Source organism: Tachyglossus aculeatus, chromosome X1, assembly GCF_015852505.1.
Source record: "Tachyglossus aculeatus isolate mTacAcu1 chromosome X1, mTacAcu1.pri, whole genome shotgun sequence".
NCBI lineage: Eukaryota > Metazoa > Chordata > Mammalia > Monotremata > Tachyglossidae > Tachyglossus > Tachyglossus aculeatus.
Window position 1 is genome coordinate 16,606,852 of NC_052101.1, and position 24,464 is coordinate 16,631,315.

A 24,464-nucleotide genomic window follows, 5' to 3' on the forward strand; every position below is an offset into this window, starting at 1 on the left:
ATTCCCCTCTGACTGTAAGCTTGTTATGGACAGAGACTGTGTCTGATTTATTATTATATTGTACTATCCCAAGTACTTAGTACAATGTACAATGCTCAGCACACAGTAAGTGTTCAGTACGTAAGATTGACTGACAGTCTGAAATCTGAAAAGATCCAATTTTTTTTGTATCTTTGTACTTCACATTGTGCCTGTTGATGATCCTTTTCCACAATCTTACATCAGCAACTCAACACAAGAAGACCCCTTAAAAGCCAACTGAAACTCTGGAAACTGAGGTCATTCTTTAAGTATGCCAAAGAGGCTGTTTCTCCCATTAATGTGTAAGCACCTCAAGGGCAGAGAATCTATTACTTCTCTGTTTTACACTTCCCAAGGACTTAGTAATGTGATTTTCACTCAGTGGAAGCTCAGAAAATGCAACTACTACAAACTGAGTTAATGGATTGAGGGAGCTTGAGAGCAGAATCAGGATATTGCTATGTGAAATAAGGAGACAGTTTGATTGCCTTGTAGCCAAAAAAGGCCACTCATCTTGCTCATTACTTTCTATCATGTAAACCATATCAGTCCTCTTTAATGAAAAATTCCCTGTTGTCTTTCAGAAGCTCCTGTAACCAAACTGACAATAATTACTATGAGGTCAACCTGAAATTTAATTGCCTGTGCAGTCATTTAAACCAGGCCAAGGTGGCAGAACATCAGACTCATTTCTGTCTGAGAACCAGTGATACCCAGGTTGCCAAGTAAAACTTTAAAATGGGGAGGAAGAGTCAGACATTGCCTTGAATTATTTCCTGGAAGGTATTATCAGTATACTCTTTACATCATGGCCAATCATACCTGTGTGTAATGACCAATTATAGCACCTTCTTTGGTGGCCCCAAATCCATACTTAAAATCTTTCACTTCATCATAAAAAGCTTGGATAGCATCAGACCATGAGCTAGGGTAACTGGACATGAATAAATTTTCTCCACAGCCAGCAACTAAAAATGAAAAATGACACATATGAAAAACACACACGAAAATAATTAAAAAATAAGTACAGGTTTTCCTTTAAAATTGTATTGAAATAACTAATCTTTGGCTTGTAATTATGAATAATAATAATAGTAGTATTTGTTAAGCCCCAAAGTTGATAAAACTGGATTTTACCCATTCGTATGGACTACAAGGATGAGTTCTATCAAAGGTATAGTACAGGCTAACCAAGGTGCTATACATACAGTTAATTCTTCTTTTCTCTGTGGGACTGTGGGACAAGGTACACATCTTTCCCCAGTTTTCAGCATTTTTTGCAGCTTCTGCATTCCAGGCCTTAAAAAGAGCAAATGTGGATGTTTAAAACTTCCCTGAAAAATGTATAAGAATTTATGGCAACAGGCACCATTTGCATTACAGAAAAAAATCTGCCAGTCAAAATAATTCTTTCTTTGACTAACCTTTAAAAGAAGTAAACCTTAATTGATATTGAAGTATTCCTTAAAATAGTCAGTGATTGAATATGCCTTTTTAAAGGATTGTTTTCTGAGTCTGAACAGGAAAAAAATGCAAGAGTTTATCGTGAATAACCTCTTGTCAGTAAGCTCATGGCTAAACCTGAGGCTACTGCTGAGAAAACAGTCACCTGCCAAGGTAAGTTGTAGTTTCAGAGTGAAGGGGCCAAGAAAGCAGAATTGCACTTATTTCTAAAAAATGAGTTATTCTGTGGAGGAAAATGCCACAGGGAAAGTTCAGCTCCACTGATGACAGGAATCCCAGAAGAGGTGGGGAGAGAGGATTGGGATACAGCCCACTGTTGGGTAGGGACTGTCTCTATATGTTGCCAACTTGTAATTCCCAAGCACTTAGTATAGTGCTCTGCACACAGTAAGCGCTCAATATATACGATTGATTGATTGATTAAATACATGAATCCTTTCTGCGTGACCCAACCCCCACCATGTTACCCCTTAGAGTTTGTCTCATTAGAAATCACATTGGATTTTCCTACTGAAATTTATCTTTCCCCAAACAGAATTGCTCTTTGCAGATCCATCTATAGATACTGCAGAACACTTGGGTGAAGAAGTTGAAGAAGAGAGTCAGGAATTAACAGGGCAGAGAGAGAGGTACTCATCATCCTCATCATTGGTATTTATTGAGTGCTTGCAATGTGCAGAAAAGTATACTAAATGCTTGGGGTAGTACAATACGACAAAGTTGGTAGAAACATTCCCTGCCTACAATGAGCTTACAATAATAATAATAATAATGGCATTTATTCAGTGCTTACTGTGTTCAAAGCACTGTTCTAAACACTGGGGAGGTTACACAGTGATCAGGTTGTCCCACAGGGGGCTCACAGTCTTAATCCCCATTTTACAGATGAGATAACTGAGGCACAGAGAAGTTAAGTGACTTGCCCAAAGTCACCCAGCTGACAATTGGCAGAGCTGGGATTGAACCCCTAACCTCTGACTCCAAAGCCCGTGCTCTTTCCACTGAGCCATGTTGCTTCTCATAAGCAGCGTACAATCTACAGGGAGAGACATAGATGAATGTAAATGAAAAAAATATAATGTACAGATATTTACAAAGATATGTACTCAAAAGTCTTGGGGAAAGAGTGTGGTCTAGTGGAATGAGCCTGTGCCTGGGCGCCAGAGGACATGGGTTCTAATCCTCATTTGCCCCTTGCCTACTCTGTGACCTTGGACAAGATGCTTAACTTCTCAGTGCCTCAGTTTCTTCATCTGTAAAATGGGGATTCGATATCTGTTCTCCTACTTAGACTGTAAGCCCCATCAATCAATAGTCTTTAATGAGTGCTTACTCTGGAGAGAACACTACACTAATAGAATACAACAGAATAAGTAGACGTGACTGATCCCTGCCCACAAGGAGTTTACAGTTACATGTGGGACAGGGACTGTGTTAAAATTGATTAACTTGTATCTACCCCAGTTCTTAGTACAGTGCTTGCTACTGTACTAATAAACACTTAACAAGTACTTCCCCCTGCTAGACTGTGAGCCCGTTGTTGGGTAGGGACTGTCTCTATATGTTGCCGACTTGTACTTCCTAAGTGCTCTGCACACAGTAAGCGCTCAATAAACACGATTGAATGAATTGAATGAATGAATGAAGTACCATAACTATTTGTGTTAGCAATGACAGGAATTTTGTCTTCGGAGACACGTAAGGTAATTGGTTTGTATTGCGTAAAAGAGTGGAAAGAATGCAAGATTCACCACATAATAAGCACCAAAAAACATCCATTCCTGTCCCTATCCCTTTCCTCATATCTGAGACTTCTAAGCGAGTAACTTTTGGAAGCAAATATTCAATCCACCAAAGATATTCTGATAGTATAATCTAGATAAAATAGGCAACAATAACAAAGTAGCATGGCCTAGTTGAAAAAGCATGGGCCTGGAAGTTAGAGGACCCAGCTCTCCCACTTGCTTTTTTTTTTTTTAAGGTATTTGTAGCACTTACTATGTACCACAGGAACTCTATTAAGCACTGGGGTAGATATAAGGTAGTTGGGTTGGACATAGTTCATTTTCCACATTGGGCTCACAGTCTTAATCATCATTTAACAGTGCTTGTCACATAGTAAGTGCTTAACAAATGCCATTATTATTATTATTGTTATTACAGATGAGGTAACTGAGACAGAGAGATGTTAAGTGACTTGCCCATGGTCACAGAGTAGACAAGTGTTGGAACTGGGATTAGAATCCAGGTCCTTCTAACTCCCAGGACTGTGCACTATCCACTGAGCCACACTACTTTTCCTTGTTTGCTCTGTGACCTTGGGCAAGTCGCTTGACTTTCTGTGCCTCAGTTTCCTCACCTATGAAATGGAGATTCAATATCTGTTCACCCTCCTACTTAGACTGTGAGTCCCTCTGTGAGGCAGATACTCTAGACTATCCCCTCTAGATTGTGAGCTCACTGAGGGCAGGGAATTCATTTATTCAACTGTATTTATTGAGCACTTGTGCGAAGAGCACTGTACTAAGCGCTTGAAAGACAACACTGGTGGGACTCTAACCCACAATCTTAAAATTGCACCTTCCACACTAGAAGTCCAGTACACTATTCATTGTGCCAGAGACTCAGATGTCACTGTTTATTGTTGTATTGTACTTTCCCAAGTGCTTAATGCAGTGCTCTGTGTACAGTAAGAGCTCAATAAATACTATTGAATGAATGAATAGCTCCGACTGACCTGATTAACTTGTATCTATTCCAGCACTTAGAACAGTGCATGACACATAGTAAGTGCTTAACAAATGCCATAAAAAGTCCACTTTAAAGTGCTACAGAGTAGGAGCCAGTAGATCAATGGTATTTGTTGAGATCTTACTATGTGCAGAGCATTGTTCTAAGCACTTGGGAGAATACAATGTAACAGAATTACCTGAACTTCCCTGCCCATAATGATGCATGAATTCTTGCCAGATTATTTCTAAGAACTGTACCATGCTGGCAGGTCTGCAGTTATTGGATGTTTAACTTACCATTCTCAGCATGTTGCGAGCTGGGGGATCAGTCATCCTCCTTAAGTCGTTATGCTTATCAACAATCTCTTTTTGGATGGATGCTTGTTCAGTTGACAGAGAGGGAAATAAAGGACTGGGCTTCAAAAGCAAAAGTGAGTGGTAAGAATTCATTTGATGACATGGACATATTCCACATATAAGTAAAGGGGATGTAGTTTAGTCTTTTCAGCTGGAAACTAGGGATCACATTCTCTGAGTGGTAATTCTAGTGCTTCTGGGAAGTCTGACCCTGAGCTTTAGTGACTTCATCTTTCCACCTGTAAACGTGGGAGCTCAGAAGATGTCCTCACTTTGGATGTGTCCTATAGACTAGTCTTCATTATAATCACTGATACGCTTTATTTAGTACCTTACTGCTCAGCAGCTCAATGTCTTATTGCCTTGGTCTTCTCTGGGGAACAGGTAATAGTATTTACGGCTTTGCCTGTGGGGAAAGGCCCACAGAGGCACATTTCCTTATCCATAGTTTCACAGTAGGTCAGTAGTAGAGACAAGACACGATCTCCTACTCCTGACACAAACATGATGCTTTAACCCTGAGACAACTTTGAAACAACACTTTCCTTCTCAGCCCTGGATAGTGACATTGAAGCTAAGTGAATGCTAAGTAATGCACAGTTTATTTACTTTGCTACCTGCTTACTTTCTGGAGGGCTTACGGACTGGGAAAAAAAATAAAATTGATGGAATCTCTCATCTTTAATCAATTGCAAAGATTTTAGGATCATGAGCTTACCAGGAGGCATTGATTAAAGTGCCACTCACACTCTTTTGTCCCTGGTAGTCATGTTTCTGCTAGGGCATGGAGTGTAATGAGCAAGTAAGCAGACAAGGGCAGCGCATTTTGAAGCGCACCCCAAAATTTTATGTACAAAACCCATTTGCAGTCAAAATCACCTGATGCTGGGTGGAAGGGCCAGCAGGCATGTTGATAGCTTCTTATCTAGAGTTGTCTTTTCTCTTCAGGATATACAACTATTTTCAGGAATTTGCTGAGCTAGCCCATCCTGTGAGACACTATAGATGGGTTTTCAGCCAGAAACCTTTACTTCAACTCAAAGTCCAATGCTTTGGTGAGGGGAGTGTTAGGCATTAGACAAAACAGGCACAAGATAGAGGAAAAACATAAAATAAAAACATTTTGTGATCTATCTTCGAGAGGTTATACTGACTAGCTGTCTCCCGGTTACTACCTAAACACTGATAATTAATTCCTACATTAGGATTATGTGTGTGGAGTTTCAGATGAGGTGAAAATGCCTTTCCTTGGGGATAAAGATCAAGCTCCTCCTTGTTATCTTTGTCTTCCAATCTATCCACCTGAATTACCCCTGATTCTTCTTGTCTTATGTCAAGAATCTTGTTTTGTCCCTAAATACTATTTTTTGCCTTTGTGAAAATCAAGGAGGCCATAGACTGCTGAGCTCAGAATACCTGCTTTCCCTGTCAGCCTCATTAGGGATCAGGTGCTGCACCAAAGAGGGGACTTTCAACAGGAAGACATCACAGGATTAAGGTATCTCATTGACTCATGGGACAAAACCTTAACAAACCTTTCTCTTATAATCAGGACAGCTGGAATAGAAGGTATCTCCAAAAATGCAGGGATCAGCTAAAGTCAAAACAGAGCCAAAAAGGATTAAAAAGAGTCTTATAATGATGAATAATAACTTAGCTTTCTCAATTTAAAGGGAAATGCCTTGGATCTATTTTGATTTGCTTTTACCCCCCTCCCTTCCAAGGCTTTCCTTATTTATATCATTTCATTCCTGTGGTCTCCCAAGAAACACTACAATGAGGTTGAAATCCATTTATATGAAACTTTCTGTTGGGCCTAGCAAAGGCCAACAGGCGGCAAATGCTTTCCTTTCTTTCCTTTCTAGCGGACCCTTTCATGGTTCTTGTAGACAGCTCTTTCCAGACCACCCAAAAGGGCTGAGCTTACTCTCACTGACAGTGGACTTCCTGCACTTCTGAAAAGCATCTACTTCTATTACTTATAGCTTTAGATCAGTGGATCACCCTGTTTCTAGCAGGCTTTATGTGAAACATGCAAACCTTGGGGAAATGATAGAATAAGGACCCTGGAAAGATAGAGCTCTGAGGGACCAGAATATGTTTCAATCAGAATGGCATCAATTAAATGTGTTTACTAGACTCTAAGCATTGAAGTAGATACAAGAAGAAGCATGGCTAAGTGGAAAGAGCACTGGCTTTGGAGTCAGAGGTCATGGGTTCAAGTCCCAGCTCTGCCAATTGTCTGGTGTGTGACTTTGGGCAAGTCACTTAACTTCTCTGTGCCTCAGTTACTTCATCTATAAAATGGGGATTAAGATTGTGAACCCCACAAGGGACAACCTGATCGCCTTCTATCCACTCAGCGCTTAGAACAGTGCTTTGCACATAGTGAGCACTTAACAAATGCCATCATTATTATTATTATAATCAGATCCTTTGTGGTCCTTGTCCTGCATTGGGCTCATAAGCTAAGAGGATATTTTATACCCATTTTACAGATGAGAAACTTAGGTATGGAGAAATTAAATGGCTTCTCCAAGGCTACAGAACAGGTTAGTGACAGAGACAGAATTAGAACCTGGCCCTGCAGTCATAAGGTATATCATTCTGTGTGAGGATGAAAGAATCTAAATTACATAGACCAGTACTTTCAGAGGTTGACCTAGTCTCTTCATAAATCCAAGAAACAGTGAGACAGTCTATCTGAACTGTTTAGGTCAGGTCTCCCAGAACTTTATTGATTCTGTTCAATCTCAGTATTCAATCTCATTGGGATCGATAATCAATAATAAAGGAACTAGTGGTCAAGAAATATGCCAAAGAGTAACATTAGAAAGATTTGATATGAAAAGCCTGGAAAAAGTCATGAAACGTGCTGATGTGACAATTGACAAAAAATACAAATTGTCAGTTTAATGGTATTTCCAGTGACAATCTATGGATTCAAAAGCTGGACAGTGAAAAAACAGGATAGAAAGAGCATTGATTCTTGGAGAAGGTTTTCGAGACTACAATGGACTGCCTGAAAAGCAAACAAATGAATTTTGGAGCAAACTAAGCCAAAGTGGTCTTTGGAAGGCTAAATAACTCTACTTAGATTAGCAAATTTTGGAAACATAATCAGGAGGACTCATTCTCTGTAGAAGACACTAATGCTAGGAAAAGTCCAGGGAAAAAATGGAAGAGGCAGAACAGCAGCTAGAAAGGTTATGGATTATGGTAGAAGACAGGATGTTATGGAGAAAATATAGCCATAGAATAGCTATGAATTGGAAGCAACTTGACAGCACTTAATAATGATAATAGTAATAATATTGATCAATACAAGCCCTGTTTGAATTCTGAATCAGTGACCATTTTGACTAATGATTGCTAATTGCTCAAGAAGATTTTTTTTCTCTAAGTGTCATGGTCAACCACCTCTTCCTCCACTAGACCAATTCAACCCATTATTTGGTTTGGAATCTCCAATAGTTATTACCAAGGCAACTGGTAATGTTAAAAAGTTAGTTCCTTGAAAACACCAGGGAATATATATTGCCCTCATAACCTTGGGAACTCTAGCTTTATGAAACATCTTCATTTCAGAGTTCTTTCACATGTAACATCTGAGCAACTTCCCACCATATCTGTGAGAGATAGTGAGGCAGACACTATTCGTCTCATTTTAAAGAAGAAGAAACTGAAGTGAAAAGGGGTTTAAGTGACATATTAAAGGCCTCTCAGTGAGTCAACAGCAGGTCCAGGTCTAGAAACCATATTTTCTGACTTCTAGCCCTGTGCCTTTTCCACATAGACTTCCTCAAATAAATCCATTTGAAATGGGGTCATTAATTATACTGATGATCCCATAGAGTCCAGGGCATCAAACTTACTGCACAGTCCATCGTCACATGAGTCAGGGCACTCTGCACAGGGGGTTCCTTTGGCGTAAGGTGTGTCTGGAGAGTCTAAGGAATTTCGTCTGAAGTACAGACAGTATCAAGCATGAATGTAAAGAAAGGAAGCATTGGAAAGCAGCCAGACTCCTTCCCCAGTCAATAAATATTATTATTAATAACAATAAATATTTAATTATATATTATTAATATTCATTTATACTTTTAATATTTATATAATAATGGTATTTCTTAAGTGTCTTCTATATGCCAAGCACTGTACTAAGTGCTGCGATGGATACACGATAATCTTCTAGACTGTGAGCCTGTTGTTGGGTAGGCACTGTATATGTTGCCAACTTGTACTTCCCAAGTGCTTAGTACAGTGCTCTGCACAAAGCAAGCACTCAATAAATACGATTGAATGAATGAATGAATGGTGCCCTATGGGACTTTCAGTCTAAGTGAAAGAGATTGTACTAAGCTTTTGGTAGAGTACAATAGAGATAGCCAATATTGAACTCTGCCAAACACTTAGTATGCTGAGAAGAGTAAGTGCTCAATAAATACATTGATTGATTGATTGCCATCAGAAGCTTACAATCTAATGGGATTTTTATGGCAGATTGACCAAATGCTCCCACCCACCAGGACGGTCCTTGTTGTTGAATAGGGGAAGGCCTATTTTTGGAAAGGAGGATTAAATGCTTGGGAGAGCACATTTAGGGGCCTGACTTTGGCTACTGTTAATCTAATAGTAGCCACAATTTCATATGAAAGAAGAAGAGGCCAAACAGCCTTGTGGTCATCAAACCCCAGAGTCATCCTATCCATCTACCTGACGAAGATCTTGTAAGATCTTGCATGCTGTATGAGAAGCAGCATGCTGTAGTGGATAGAGCACTGGCATGGGATTCTAATCCCAGCCCCACCTCTTATCTGCTGTGTGACTTTGGGCAAGTCACTTCACTTCTCTGTGTTTCAGTTAGCTCATCTGTAATATGGGGATTGAGACTGTGAGCTCCACAATGGGGCAAGGACTGTGTCCAACCCAATTTGCTTGTACCCACCCCAGCATTTAGTATAGCGCCTGGCACATAGTAAGTGCTTAACAAATGCCAGAATTATTATTATTTTTCTATCCCTCATCCTGCTGGGGAGCTTCAGGGAAATTCTTAGACTTTGGTCAAGTCAGAAGGGCATTTGTTCTCAAAAGAACATCCTCTGTCTTATTCATTTACTCATTCAATGGTATTTATTGAGCTCTTACTGTGCGCAGAGCACAGTACTAAGTGCTTGGAAAGTACAATTCAGCAACAAATAGAGATAATCCCTACGCAACAATGGGTTCACAGTCTCCCACCCAGCCCTTCCAATCCTCTGGTAGGCCAAGGTGTTGCTCAGTTGGTCACTATGGGTCGTACTGGTCACTTTGGACTGAATGGCTCACAGAAGTACCTATACTTCCAGTAATGATAACAATAATTGTGGTATTTTCTAAGTGCTTACTATGTGCCAAGCAACTGAGCACTTGGGTAGCTACAAGATAAATAGGTCAGACTCAGTCCCTGGCCCACAATCGGCTCACAGTCTAAGTGGGTGGGAGAATGGGTTTTGAATTTCCATTTTACAGATGAGCAAATGGAGGCACAGAAAAGTTAGGTAACTCGCTCAGAGTGCCACAGCAGGGAAGGGGCAAGCTGGGATTAGAACCCAGATCCTCCTACTCCCAGGCCTGTGCTGTTTCTACTAGGCCACATTTCTTCTCAACCACCATGTCACCACTCTTGTAGCTTAGTCATCAGTAATACTGATCTGTGGGACATTTTCTACTTGAATTCAAATACATTCTCCCCTTGAGTAAAGCAAGATGATTCTATTCATTTTATGCTAGCTCGGTAATCTTGGTAACTTAAGCTACACTCACAAGAAATAAAGCAGTCTTATTTATTCTTCCATACTTACGGCGGGAAGTAGTGACAAACATAAACATACTGGAATTTACTGTCAGGGCAGAAGGCTGCTGCACAACCAATCTGGTGTGTGTTGGCTGCCACCATCTGTTGATGGGAGAACATAAATTCAGAAGTTGAAATGACATAAGAAGAAGCCATCTCAAAAGATCATCCACCCAGGTGGTACATCAGAATCCTTGATCTGGTCCTGAAATCCTCTGGACAGTATGAATTACAGAGAAGCAGCGTGGATCAGTGGAAAGAGCCCGGGCTTGGGAGTCAGAGGTTGTGGGTTCTAATCCTGCTCCACCACTGATCAGCTGTGTGACTTTGGGCAAGTCACTAACTTCTCTGGGCCTCAGTGACCTCATCTGGAAAATGGGAATGAAGACTGTGAGCCCCACACGGGACAACCTGATCACCTTGTATCTCCCCCAGCACTTAGAATAGTGCTTGGCACATAGTAAGCACTAAACAAATACCAAAATTATTATTATTATTATTATTACTCTCCTTGTACTTTCTCCTTGTGAGGGCAATGGACTTCTCTAGAGGGCTGTGCTGCCTCTTAGGGTTTGCCTGCATTGGTTGAAGTTTGTCCTGGCAAAAATCTCTGCCACAGAGCATTATATAACTCTTACTCTGGGCAGTTACAAAGAATGTACAAGAGTGTCTTCTCTAATGTTGTTTTATTATCTACTGAGAAGGTAGAGCAAATTCAGGGACTGTATTGGATGTGCCTAAGTGATGTAGATGTAGATAAGCATAGGCCCAGTAGTCCGGTGAAGCATAAGTATAAAATCTCTCAATATTTACAAACACGAAGTAATCTGAGAGTGGAAAGATGGTTGATATTGGGGATGGCTAGTGGAAGAGATGAGCTTCAAGCATAATTGTAAAGAGGAGCAGGCGATACACTTGGGAAGACAACAGGAAAATGCATGTGGAGTGCTCTCCAAGCCATTATTAATTTATACCATTTCAGCCTCAGCTGTCATTTACAAAATTGGCAGAGGGACAGAGCAGACTGCCTTCTAGACCCTGGGATATCTTCCAAATGTTGGATTGAGGTCCTAGGTTGAATGATTTGGAAAGATAGAGCCAATTTTTCTTTCTTTTTGAGCCAAGGAATTTGAGTAACTGAACTAGTGAGGTACCCATCACATGGCCTCTTCCAGAAGCTCCGTAGGAAAAGGAAATTTGAAATGTTTGGATGGACAATGGTTGGGTTGATTGAGTTTTGCTTTTTTTATGCTGTTTGTTAAGCTCTTACTCGATTGATTGATTGTGCCAGGCACTATACCGAAGTGCTGGGTTAGATATGAGCTAATCAGGTTGGACATAGTTCCTGTCCCACATAGGGCTCACAGTCTTAATCCACATTTTACAGATGAGGTAACTGTGGCACAGAGAAGTGCCGGAGGTCATACAGCAGACAAGTGGTGGAGTCTGGATTAGATCCGAGGCCCTTATAACTCCTGGACCCATGCTTTCCCCACTAGCCCACACTGCTCATTATTGTCCTAGTGGGAACATTACTCTTCTTTATGTCCTCACCTGGCTATAAAGGTTTACTGGAGCACCTCTTCTAGTTGTCTTGCTACCATAGCTGAACTCAGATATAGTTCCATACCAATTTTGGATGGTCTCAGCCCAGGATATGGGAGAAGTGGACATGTAGTAATTCTCACTGCAGGTGGTATCTAGAAAAAGAAAAGATTGTGTATCTAGGGCTGGCATGGGGCTCCAGAGGACTTCCTCTGTTTCCAGATAGAACAAATACAGAACCAGGAAGAAGAACGATTTGGTTATTCTTATGATTTGCAGGGAAGGAAATAATGCGATCCTCTTTGATAACCCTATAACTAAACTCAGTCTGCCCAGTGGCCTTTTAAATCCATTTTTCCTATTTTCCTCAGTGGAGGTAGAGAATAGTTAGCCAGTATTAGCACCTAATCTAAAATAAAAGAGTGCTGGGACTCAAACTGTTAAGTAATTAGCTGCTGAAAAGCAAGAAATGCCTTTGTGCATTGGCATACTGTTATCTGTAGGGTCAAAGCAAGTTTATTTGAAGCAGCCTACTGGTAAAGTACTCTTAGAATATTGGATGCTTATAAAATGTTTATGTTTACAAATGTTTGCAAATCTAAAATATAGCTTGCAGTTTTACTTTTATAAGTGAAATGACATGCCAGAGATAGCAAAGCTATGGACTAGCAAGTTCAGAGACGCCAAGGCTGTGGACTACCAAACTTAGAGATAATAATAATAGCATTTATTAAGTGCTTACTATTTGCAAAGCACTGTTCTAAGAGCTGAGGAGATTATAAGGTGATTAGGTTTTCCCACATGGGGCTCACAGTCTTAATCCCCATTTTACAGATGAGGTAACTGAGGCACTGAGAAGTTAAGTGACTTGCCCAAAGTCACACAGCTGACAAGTGGCGGAGCTGGGATTTGAACTCATGACCTCTGACTCTAAAGCCCATGCTCCTTCCACTGTGCCACACTGCTTCTCTTAATGCAGGGCCATGGACTAGTCCTCTAGACTGTAAACTCATGGTGAGCAGGGTATGTGCCTTCCCAACTCTGTTGTATTCTCCCAAGTGCTTAGTATGTTACTCTGCACACAGTAAGTGCTCAATAAATACCATTGATCGACTGGGCTATAAAACCTAAAGGTAGTAGAATTATGAACTACCAATTCCAGAGAGGCCAGCTGCATGCAATAACCAATTCAAAGATATCAGGTCTATGGAGTACCTATTATAGAGATGCTAGGACTGAGAATTGTCAATTCTTTTACTAATATAGCCCTGTCAACAATTCTTAATTAAAAACAAACCAACAAACAAAAAACCTGTCAAAGACTACAAGAAACTTCAGCTTTCTCTTTTTCAGGCCACATAACACTAATTCTGTTAGTTTTTCCCCAGGGGCTCTTCCTTCAACCAAGCCATTTGCTTTCCTTGGGAATCTCTCCAAATCCTTCACGGTTTCTCTCTGCTGGCAGGTTCTTAAACTATATACAGTTCTCTGACTGGAGAAGCAGCATGGCTCAGTGGAAAGAGCCTGGGCTTTGGAGTCAGAGGTCATCGGTTCAAATCCCAGCTCTGCCACTTGTCAGCTGTGTGACTTTGGGCAAATCACTTAACTTCCCTGTGCCTCAGTTACCTCATCTGTAAAATGGGGATTAAAACTGTGAGCCCCCTGTGGGACAACCTAATCACCTTGTAACCTCCCCAGCACATAGTAAGCACTTAACAAGTACCATCATTATTATTATTATTATAAGTTGCACTAATGATGGAACTAATAACTTCCATCTTCAACCGCTCACTCTCCACTGGTTCCTTCCCCTCTGCCTTCAAACATGCCCATGTCTCTCCTATCCTAAAAAAACCCTCTCTTGACCCCACCTCACCTTCTAGTTATCACTCCATCTCCCTCCTACCATTCCTTTCCAAACTCCTTGAACAAGTTGTCTACACGCGCTGCCTCGAATTCCTCAACACCAACTCTCTCCTCGACCCCCTCCAGTCTGGCTTCCGTCTCCTACATTCCATGGAAACTGCCCTCTCAAAGGTCACCAATGACCTCCTGCTTGCCAAATCCCACGGCTCATACTCTATCCTAATCCTCCTCGACTTCTCAGCTGCCTTCGACACTGTGGACCACCCCCTTCTCCTCAACACGCTATCCAACCTTGGCTTCACAGACTCCGTCCTCTCCTGGTTCTCCTCTTATCTCTCCGGTCGTTCATTCTCAGTCTCTTTTGCAGGCTTCTCCTCCCTCTCCCATCCCCTTACTGTGGGGGTTCCCCAAGGTTCAGTTCTTGGTCCACTTCTGTTCTCGATCTACACTCACTCCCTTGGTGACCTCATTTGCTCCCACGGCTTCAACTGTCATCTCTACGCTGATGACACCCAAATCTACAACTCTGCCCCTGCTCTCTCCCCCTCCCTCCAGGCTCGCATCTCCTCCTGCCATCAGGACATCTCCATCTGGATGTCGGCCCGCCACCTAAAACTCAACATGTCCAAGATTGAACTGCTTGTCTTCCCTCCCAAACCCTGCCCTCTCCCTGACTTTCCCATCTCTGTTGACGGCACTACCATCCTTCCCGTTTCACATGCCCGCAACCTTGGTATCATCCTGGACTCTGCTCTCTCATTCACCCATCACATCCAAGCCGTCACCAAAATCTGCCGGTCTCAGCTCCGCAACATTGCCAAGGTCCTCCCTTTCCTCTCCATCCATACCGCTACCCTGCTCATTCAAGCTCTCATCCTATCCCGTCTGGACTACTGCATCAGCTTTCTCTCTGATCTCTCATCCTCGTGTCTCTCCCCACTTCAATCCATACTTCATGCTGCTGCCCTGATTGTCTTTGTCCAGAAACGCTCTGGGTGTGTTACTCCCCTCCTCAAAAATCTCCAGTGGCTACCAATCAATCTGCGCATCAGGCAGAAACTCCTCACCCTCGGCTTCAAGGCTCTCCATCACCTCTCCCCCTCCTATCTCACCTCCCTTCTGTTCTTCTCCAGCCCACCCACACCCTCTGCCGCTAATCTCCTCACCGTGCCTCGTTCTCGCCTGTCCCGCCGTCGATCCCCGGCCCATGTCATCCCCCTGGCCTGGAATGCCCTCCCTCTGCCCATCCTCCAAGCTAGCTCTCTTCCTCCCTTCAAGGCCCTACTGAGAGCTCACCTCCTCCAGGAGGCCTTCCCAGACTCAGCCCCTTCCTTCCTCTCCCCCTCGTCCCCATCTCCATCCACCCCTCGTCTTACCTCCTTCCCTTCCCCACAGCACCTGTATATATGTATATATGTTTGTACATATTTATTACTCTATTTATTTATTTTACTTGTACATATCTGTTCTATTTTATTTTGTTAATATGTTTGGTTTTGTTCTCTGTGTCCCCTTCCTAGACTGTGAGCCCACTGTTGGGTAGGGACTGTCTCTATGTGTTGTCAACTTGTACTTCCCAAGTGCTTAGTACAGTGCTCTGCACACAGTAAGTGCTCAATAAATACGATTGATTGATTGATTGATTGATTAAAATAGCACACATGGGCTTCCTGTTCTGCAGAATCACACCCTTGTATTTAATCACAAAGTCTAGAAGGTGAGTAATAAAAGCCAGGGGGTAGTTTCCAGGATCCAATAGAGAGCAGAACACTGACCTGAGCTCTTGGGAGAGTATGATTAACAATAGAGTTGATATAGTTGATCTCTCCCTATCAGGACCTTACAGCTTAGAGAGCTACTTTCTACTGAATTTGAATCTTTTCCCACATTCGGTGGTTTAGTTACCACAGTGACTTTGATTGGGGCAGTCTTCCTCAAGAAGTAGCATGGCTCAGTGGAAAGAGCATGGGCTTGGGAGCCAGAGGTCATGAGTTCTAATCCTGCCTCCACCACTTGTCAGCTGTGAGACTTTGGGCAAGTCACTTAACTTCTCTGGGCCTCAGTTATCTCATCTGTAAAATGGGGATTAAGACTGTGAGCCCCCCATGGGATAATCTGATCACCTTGTATCCCCCCAATGCTTAGAACAGTGCTTTGCATGTAGTAAGTGCTTAACAAATGCCATTATTATTATTATTCCATAGTACATTCTGTGGTCAGAATTTTTTAAGAAATGTCCGATTTGTGTTCAGACTTGTAAAGCTATACCCCTGTTTGTACTCTTAATTGGCCACAAATAAAACATTAAGTGGAATTGTGCTAAAAAAGGCTGTTATCTTTAGTACAAAATCAATCAACCAATCAATCATATTTATTGAGTGCTTCCGCTGTGCAGAGCACTTTACTAAGCACTTGGGAAGTACAAGTTGGCAACATATAGAGACAGTCCCTACCCAACAGTGGGCTCACAGTCTAGAAGGGGGAGACAGAGAACAAAACCAAACACACTAACAAAATAAAATAAATAGAATAGATATGTACAAGTAAAATAAATAAATAAATAAATAGAGTAATAAATATGTACAAACATATATACATATATACAGGTGCTGTGGGGAAGGGAAGGAGGTAAGATGGGGGGATGGAGAGGGGGACGAGGGGGAGAGGAAGGAAGGGGCTGAGTCTGGGAAGGCCTCCTGGAGGAGGTGAGCTCTCAGTAGGGCCTTGAAGGGAGGAAGAGAGCTAGCTTGGCGGAGGGGCAGAGGGAGGACATTCCAGGCCCGGGCGATGACGTGGGCCGGGGGTCGATGGCGGGACAGGCGAGAATGAGGTACAGTGAGGAGATTAGCAGCAGAGGAGCGGAGGGTGCGGGGTGGGCTGTAGAAGGAGAGAAGGGAGGTGAGGTAGGAGGGGGCGAGGTGATGGAGAGCCTTGAAGCCCAGGGTGAGGAGTTTCTGCCTGATGTGCAGATTGATTGGTAGCCACTGGAGATTTTTGAGGAGGGGAGTAATATGCCCAGAGCGTTTCTGGACAAAGATAATCCGGGCAGCAGCATGAAGTATGGATTGAAGTGGGGAGAGACACGAGGATGGGAGATATGGCACATAGTAAGTGCTTAACAAATACCCTAGAAAAAAGAAAAAAAAGAAGGGGTTTCACACCCTTTCCAGCAAAAAGTATTTTTAAAAGGTGTCCACATTATCAAAATTTAGCAAAATTAGCAAAATTTAGCACTAGTATTAATAATAATAATAATAATGATATCCTTTGTTAAGCGCTTACTATGTGCAAAGCAGTGTTCTATTAGCCCCTGATGATGGACTGCACTCTCGATCAGTCCAGGAGTAAGGAATTTCACTATGGATTAGGATTGCATGTCTGCAGCTCAGTTCTTTCCCAACCTCAAAGACTTCAGAAGCTTTTCAAAAAAAATGATCTGGATTTTACATCAAAATCCCCTCCTCGTGCACAGTTGTGTGATAACCAGTTAATTCATAAATCAATCATATTTATTGAGTGCTTACTGCTACAATATAACAGAGTTTGTAAACACATTCCTTGCCCATAACAAGCTTTCAATTAACATGAGTCACGCATCTAGACTATGGGGATACCTGCATGATGTATTCCCAAGTAAAACTAAAGCAAAAGTGAAGTATAAGGTGAGCAGAGGACACATTTCCTTTTTAATTAAGTTCACCTCTTTATCATTGTCAGATTCCCCATATTCCTGTAGTTCCTGGGCATGTGTATCAGTGCTTATTTTCATGCTTTGGTTATAAGTATTGATCCAAGTTTGTTTTAAATATTTCAGTCTGAGAAGTTTCCTCCACCTTCTTATGAAAACGATACTCTACAGGATTTGTCTTTAGAATTTCACATTTTGTTCACTTAGTTTGCTGTTTTGGTCCTGCTTCCCTCAGTATAATAATGATAATAACAATAATGATGGCATTTGTTAAGTGATTACTATGTGCAAAACACTGTTCTAAGCACTGGGGAGGTACAAGGTGATCAGGTTGTCTCACGTGTGGCTCACAGTCCTAATCCCCATTTTACAGATGAGGGAACTGAGGCACAGAGAAGTGAAGTGACTTGCACAAAGTCACACAGCTGACAATTGGCTGAGCCGTGATTTGAACCCATGACCTCTGACTCCCAAGCCCGTGATCTTTCCATTGAGCTATGCTGCTTCTCAGTATCCATTTGAAGGAGATACATATTTCTCTATAGATTTCATAGGTGCTCAAGAAGTTATCATCTGAAATCTATGCACAATTATGGAGACACATTAACGGCCTGTTTGCATGAACGTCCTGATTCACCTCCATTTCTGCGAAACTAGGCAGGTGGATCAAAGGACCAAGCTGAGACAGAACAAGGATCCATCCAGCCTAGTATTCTGTCTGTGAAAGCAGCAACAGAGATACTTGGAGGACACTGTGATATTGCCCTCCTGGACATCCAGACTCATAGTTTGTGATGGAACACCTAAGATCCCTATTCTATTTCCTTTTATAATGCACTATAGATGTCCATAAATGCATCCTAAATCATCTTGAAGTTATATTTATTCTTTGCCTTCCAGTCAATCAATGAAATTTGAGTTCTTGCTATTTGCAGAGCATTGTACTAAGCACTAGAATTTGCCAAATTCCTGCAATATCAAATTTCATCTTTACTACATGCTTTCCAAAAAAGGAATTCTTTTTATTTATTTTAAACCTATCACTTCCAAATTTCTAAGGGTTCCCTATACCCTGGAGCTAAAGGATTTGTTGAACAGCCCTACCTCGACCATTCCCTCCATTCAAAACTTCAGTCAAGGCTTCTTGATCTTTTCAGCCTCTATCTGCATAGAAACTGCTAATCCACATTAATCATCCCAGCTGTCCTTTCCTGAACCTCCTCCAGCTTTATTATGTCTTTAGGCCCAAACTGCATGCAGAATTTCAAAGCTGGTGTAGAATGGCTTTATACAGTGACATCCATATTTTTGTTTTGTTTTCAATTATACAGTTGAGGGAAATATGGGATAAGATGTCTACATACTCTTAATGCGTCGTTCTTCCGGAGGGCTGGTGGTCATAGTGCATTTCTCTGCCCAGTTTTTTGCATTCCTTGCAGCTTCTGAGTTCCAAGCCTTGAATGCAAGCGATATATTTAGGATTTCGGATGCCAGTCCATAATTGTTGAATAGGGGAGTGCTAGATCTTAGAAGGATTTTAACACACTAAGTTGGGGGTTGAATAATGTTTGGCCTACTGTAGAAATGGAAGACAGAAGGAGGAAGGAGGAAGGGAGGAAAAGGAGCCCATGGGAGAATTCACCGTTACTGGACTTTTCTGGTTTATGGCTCTACATTGTCATAAATTATAATGATAATAATGATATTTTTAAGTGCTTACTATGTGCCAAGGACTGTACTACCTGCTGGGGTATTAGTTTCCTACATTTGGTACAGTTCTAATTAGAACATCCAGGAGGCTACCCAATTTCCTATTTGGGGTGCCTCACCCAACATAATTCACAAAAAGAGAGTCCAATGATATAAATGAAAGGTCAAACATGAATTAATTCCACTTTAATGACTGGTTCTGAGAGACTAGGTAAGAAATTGAACATGGCCATGAGAGTAATCAGATATTTAACATTTGAAGAAATCAGTATCTGGCTCTTATTTGTCTTAGTTTTTACCTTACCACAGAGGTATATTACGTTCTACAGGCATTTTCACTCCAAGAAGCCAAAGTGCTTGCTTAGAATTAATCATAGAAATTCTTGATTAAAGGTGTTTTGCAAATTCTATAGGTACTGTGTCAGCAAAGCTACGTCATGCACTCAAAATGCTCAAACTGAGTGGATCAAAGAGGATATTTGGGGTTCTAAGGTAATATAGCACAAGATAAAAATTGCATTCTGGGAGATGCCATAAAAAAGGTCACAAAGGCCATTTGTGAATTTTTACGTGATGTTTCTTTCTTTAAATCCATATTAAACTGGAAGGACTTTAGTGGTTGGAATTTCAAAGAGGTATTGCATTCAGAACACTGGTTTGGCAGTTTTAATGGGTAACGGGATCATTCATTTCTCTTTAAGACTGTGAGTCCCATAAGGGACAGGGGCTGTGTCCAATCCGATTTGCTTGTATCCACCCCAGCGGTTAGTACAGTGCCTGGCACATAGGAAGCACTTAACAAATACCACAATTATTATTATTTCAAATAACCCGACTGGATTACAAGTGAATTTTTTTTTTTTTACCATCTTCAGCATGTTGCTAGCAGTTGGATTCACATGTCTTCTTATTTCATTGAATTGATCAACAATCTCTTTTTGAACACTTGGGTTGTTTGTTTGCAAAGCTGGAAACGAAGGGTCTGCCTGAAATACAAAAGTTTGTTTAGAACTAATTTATGGGGCATGCATGTGTTTGTGTGGTGTGGCTGTAGGTTTGCCCACGAATGTGGACGAGGCCTCAGAGGGTGAGGCAGGAGTGATTGCTGATGTGAATTTTAGATGAGTCAACCAAGGTTTGCTCCTGTGGTAACACCACAACCTTCTTGGCTGTTGGTGCTTACTAACAATCAGGTCAAAACTTGGCAGGAGAGTGAATGTCAGCCAGATTGCTATCTGGATAATTTTACGCTCATCTAAGATGCTTCATATAGTTTAATTTGAAGGAGGCATGCCCTCTTTGTCCTTAACTGTAGTTACATCCTGGATAGTAAGATAAATTGCTGGTTTTCAAATACACGGAGGTCCATGAATCACAGAGAAGCAGCAAGGCTCAGTGGAAAGAGCACGGGCTTTGGAGTCAGAGGTCATGGGTTCAAATCCCAGCTCCACCAACTGTTAGCTGTGTGACTTTGGGCAAGTCACTTAACTTATCTGTGCCTCAGTTACCTCATCTGTAAAATGGGGATTAAAATTGTGTGAGCCCCCCTGGGTAAAACCTGATCACCTCGTAACCTACCCAGAGCTTAGAACAGTGCTTGGCACATAGTAAGCGCTTAACAAATACCAACATTATTATTATTACTATTATTATTATTTCACTCTCCCAGATAAATCATGGTTACAGTGGAATAAACCAGGACTCCCCCTGCAAGGGACATTTCTTCTCTCTGTCCTAAATGGGGTGACTGGGGGATCAGCATCACTGCCAAGATCTCAGGGACCCCGGTTGCCTAGAGGAAGTCTGGCTTCAGTTAGGAAGATTGGATTTATGCAGGGCTCGTCTGCTTCCTTCCTTCAGAGCTGTGGTCTCTGAGGCAAGGACAATGGCCCCGCAGGGATTGTCTTTGGTAAATTCTGAGCATCAGTTAGAGAATAAATTAGATCTCCATGAATACATTTCTCCATAACATTTAGATCATTTATTCAATCGTATTTATCGAGTGCTTACTGTGTGCGGAGCGCTGTACTAAGCTCTTGGGAGAGTGCAATACAACAATAAACAGAAACATTCCCTTCCCATAATGAGCTCAACTCGGTGCTTAATTTTTTTTCAGGATTGATGCCAGGGCTCTAAATGTCCCCATTCCAATGGTGCCACTTGGGAGGGGTGGGGAATGTTGAAGACTGGAAGGAGTTGGGAGAGCACTGGCCTGGAGCTGGCCTGGGAAGTATCTTGGCCTAATGGAAAGAGCACGGGCCTGTCAGAGGATCTGGGTTCTAATTCTTGTTCTGCCAAGTGTGACCTCGGACAATTCACTTAACGTCTCTGTGCCTCAGTCTCCTCGACTGTAAAATGGGTATTCAATACCTGTTCTCCTTCCTTCTTAAACTGTGAGCTCCATTTGGGACTGGGACTATGTCCAACCTGATTAGCTTGTATCTACTACAGTGCTCAGACTGTGCTTGCCACATGGTAACTGTTTAACAAACACTATAATAAAGGTGCTGGAGATTTCTTCCAAGTTGCCAGGGTTTTACCAGGGGTACTTTTTTTAGTACTGGCAAGACCTGACACCGAGTAAGCCCTGGGTTCATCATATTTCTAGAGTCATTTCGTTTCAGGGACCATCTCCAGTTATGAAGATCAGAGACAAACTCATATCGCCTAGAGACCTATTGTATCGAACATTCATCTCTGATTCGATTGGAGAAGGCCTCCAGTCAATTTAGTTACTATTTTGTCAGAAAGGGTATCCGATCAGAGATGGCTGTCATCTGAGAGACATTTACTCTTCCCTCCTTTAGAGACTTCTTGAGGGCACATCTCCTCCAAGATTATTTATTTATATTAATGTCTATCTCCCCCTCTAGACTGTAAGCTCATGTGGACAGGGAATGTGTCTGCTTATTGTTGTATTGTACTCTCCCAAGCACTTAGTACAGTGCTCTGCACGTGGTAAGCACTTAATAAATGCAATTGAACTGAATGAATGAATGATTCTGATGGGGGATGGTTAACTGATGATAGTACTGAAGGTGATAAAACTTTTGTTAACGTTGGATTGAGAAAGCTACAGTTTAAAGGGGTTGGATCTGGACAGTAGAAACACGTTGATGTTATAATTATATTTAATTGTTGCGAAGCAGTGTGGCCTAATGGAAAGAGCTTTGGTCTAGGAGTCAAAGCACCATTTTTTAATGGTATTTGTTAAATGCTTACTGTATCGTAGACACAGAATTAAGCACTGGAGTAGATAGACTGTGAGCCCGTTGTTGGGAAGGGACTGTCTCTATCTGTTGCTGAATTGTACTTTCCAAGCACTTAGTACAGTGTTCTGCACACAGTAAGCGCTCAAAAAATATGATTGAATGAATGAAGCTAATCAGGTTGGACACAGTCCATGTCCCACATGAGGTGCACAATCAATCCCTATTTTACAGATGAGGCAACTTAGACACAGAGGAAGTGAAGTGACTTGTCCAAGGTCACACAGCAAACAGATGGCAGAATCAGGATTAGAACCCAGGTGCTTTTGACTCCCAGCCCCATGCCATGTTGCTTCTTCTGGGGACCAGCACTTGTCTACTGTGTGACCTTGGGCAAGACACTTCACTTCTCTGGGCCTCAGTTTTCCAATCTGTAAAATGGAGATTTAATGCCTCTTCTCTCTCCTACTTAGACTGGGAGTCCCATTTGGGACACAGACTGTGTCTGACTTAAATAACTTTTTCCTTCCCCAGTGCTAGCTCTTAACATACCCTAATAATAATAGTATACTATAATAAAATAATAATAATGTTAATTATTATTATTATATTGGCATTTAACATGTAGTTCCACAGGATTGATTTAACGTGGATTCTGGTGAGGAAATTAGCTCAGTAGGTAACATTACTGGCTCATTTATGGGAATTTTTGTAATATATTGGTAAATTGAACTACTACGGAGTAATTTATTTAGAAATATCCTAAGAATTTAACCAGTGCAGCAGTTTTCTAAAGGAAAGGCTTAATCATTCACCTGAACAGGTTGCTGCAACCCTAGGGCAGAAACAAAATATAATAACTACCTTCTCTCAAACCTCAAAATGTGGTAGTCTGCCAGAAGTAAGAAAGCATCTTAACCCAATTTCCTGATGGCTCTGCCCCAGAGGAGACAGGAAAATGCATCTATTCCCCTTGTTCCTTGACTGAGTTTTCACACATGATGCCACTAATTCCCAGAAACCTCACTGCTGGCAGGTTTGTCCAGGGACCTGATGTCATGGGAATTTGTCCAGGCAGCTGGGTAGAGGCATTTCACAAGTGCTTAGTACAGTGCTCTGCACAGAGTAAGCACTCAGTAAATACCACTGATTGATCCCCATCCTGAAGCAGTGTGGCTTAGTGGAAAGAACATGGGCTTGGGAGTCAGAGGTAGTGGGTTCTAATTCTGCCTCTGCCACTTGTTGTCTGTGTGACTTTGGGCAAGTCATTTAACTTCACTGTGCTTCAGCTACCTCATCTGTAAAATGGGGATTAAGAGTGCGAGCCCCACGTGGGACAACCTGATTACCTTGTATCTACTCCAGCACTTGGAACAGCACTCGACATATAGTAAGCGCTTAACAAATACCATTATAATAACAATAATGACTTCCCTCTGAGAAATGCATTTTATAACCCTTGACAACAACACCTGAAACTGAATATCACAGGCATATTCACTGAATTTTGAAACATTTGTTCTATTGTAAAGGCATGTAAATGGGTTCTCCTGGATGACATTGTTTCAGGATTTTGGAGAGGATTGTGGTCTCCTAAGGAGGGAGAATGTAATAACAGGGGAAACGGACCCCAGTCCAGCCTAGAGCTCCCTGAGACTGGGTAGTGTCAAGTTGTTTCACCTCTGTATAGACATACCCAGGCACCACTGGTTTTCTTTTAGTGCTTGTATTTTTGAGCCTGTTTCCAACAAAATCCTACAAATGCCGAGTGATTTTGATGCTTTCAAGAATTTCACTGTATCATGATTTATTCTCTTTACTCAAACTACCTTCCTTTGTCACACAGACTGACATTCTCAACATCACGCTCTCTACTGAACTCAAATCACTTACTCTCCTATGCCTTCACTGATCTTGTACCACTAATCCAAAGCCCTGGATAACCTCCACACTTTACTTCCCTTGCTCCTCTGCGCAAGCTGCAGAGTGTTGCAGGTGGAAATCCAGATAGGCTAATTTTGTTCACCTCAAGTTAG

General features: G+C 41.7%; 1 protein-coding gene across 1 annotated transcript in view; it reads right to left on the minus strand.

The window, feature by feature from the left end:
- The window catches only part of LOC119949827 (ancylostoma secreted protein-like), a 42,234-nt gene that overhangs the window by 4,674 nt on the left and 13,096 nt on the right, over positions 1-24,464 (minus strand). The window contains 9 exon segments of the mRNA XM_038771666.1: positions 844-989; positions 1,230-1,320; positions 4,515-4,634; positions 6,110-6,168; positions 8,450-8,538; positions 10,418-10,512; positions 11,965-12,110; positions 18,874-18,964; positions 20,086-20,205. Coding sequence (XP_038627594.1) covers positions 844-989; positions 1,230-1,320; positions 4,515-4,634; positions 6,110-6,168; positions 8,450-8,538; positions 10,418-10,512; positions 11,965-12,110; positions 18,874-18,964; positions 20,086-20,205 — 957 coding nt within the window.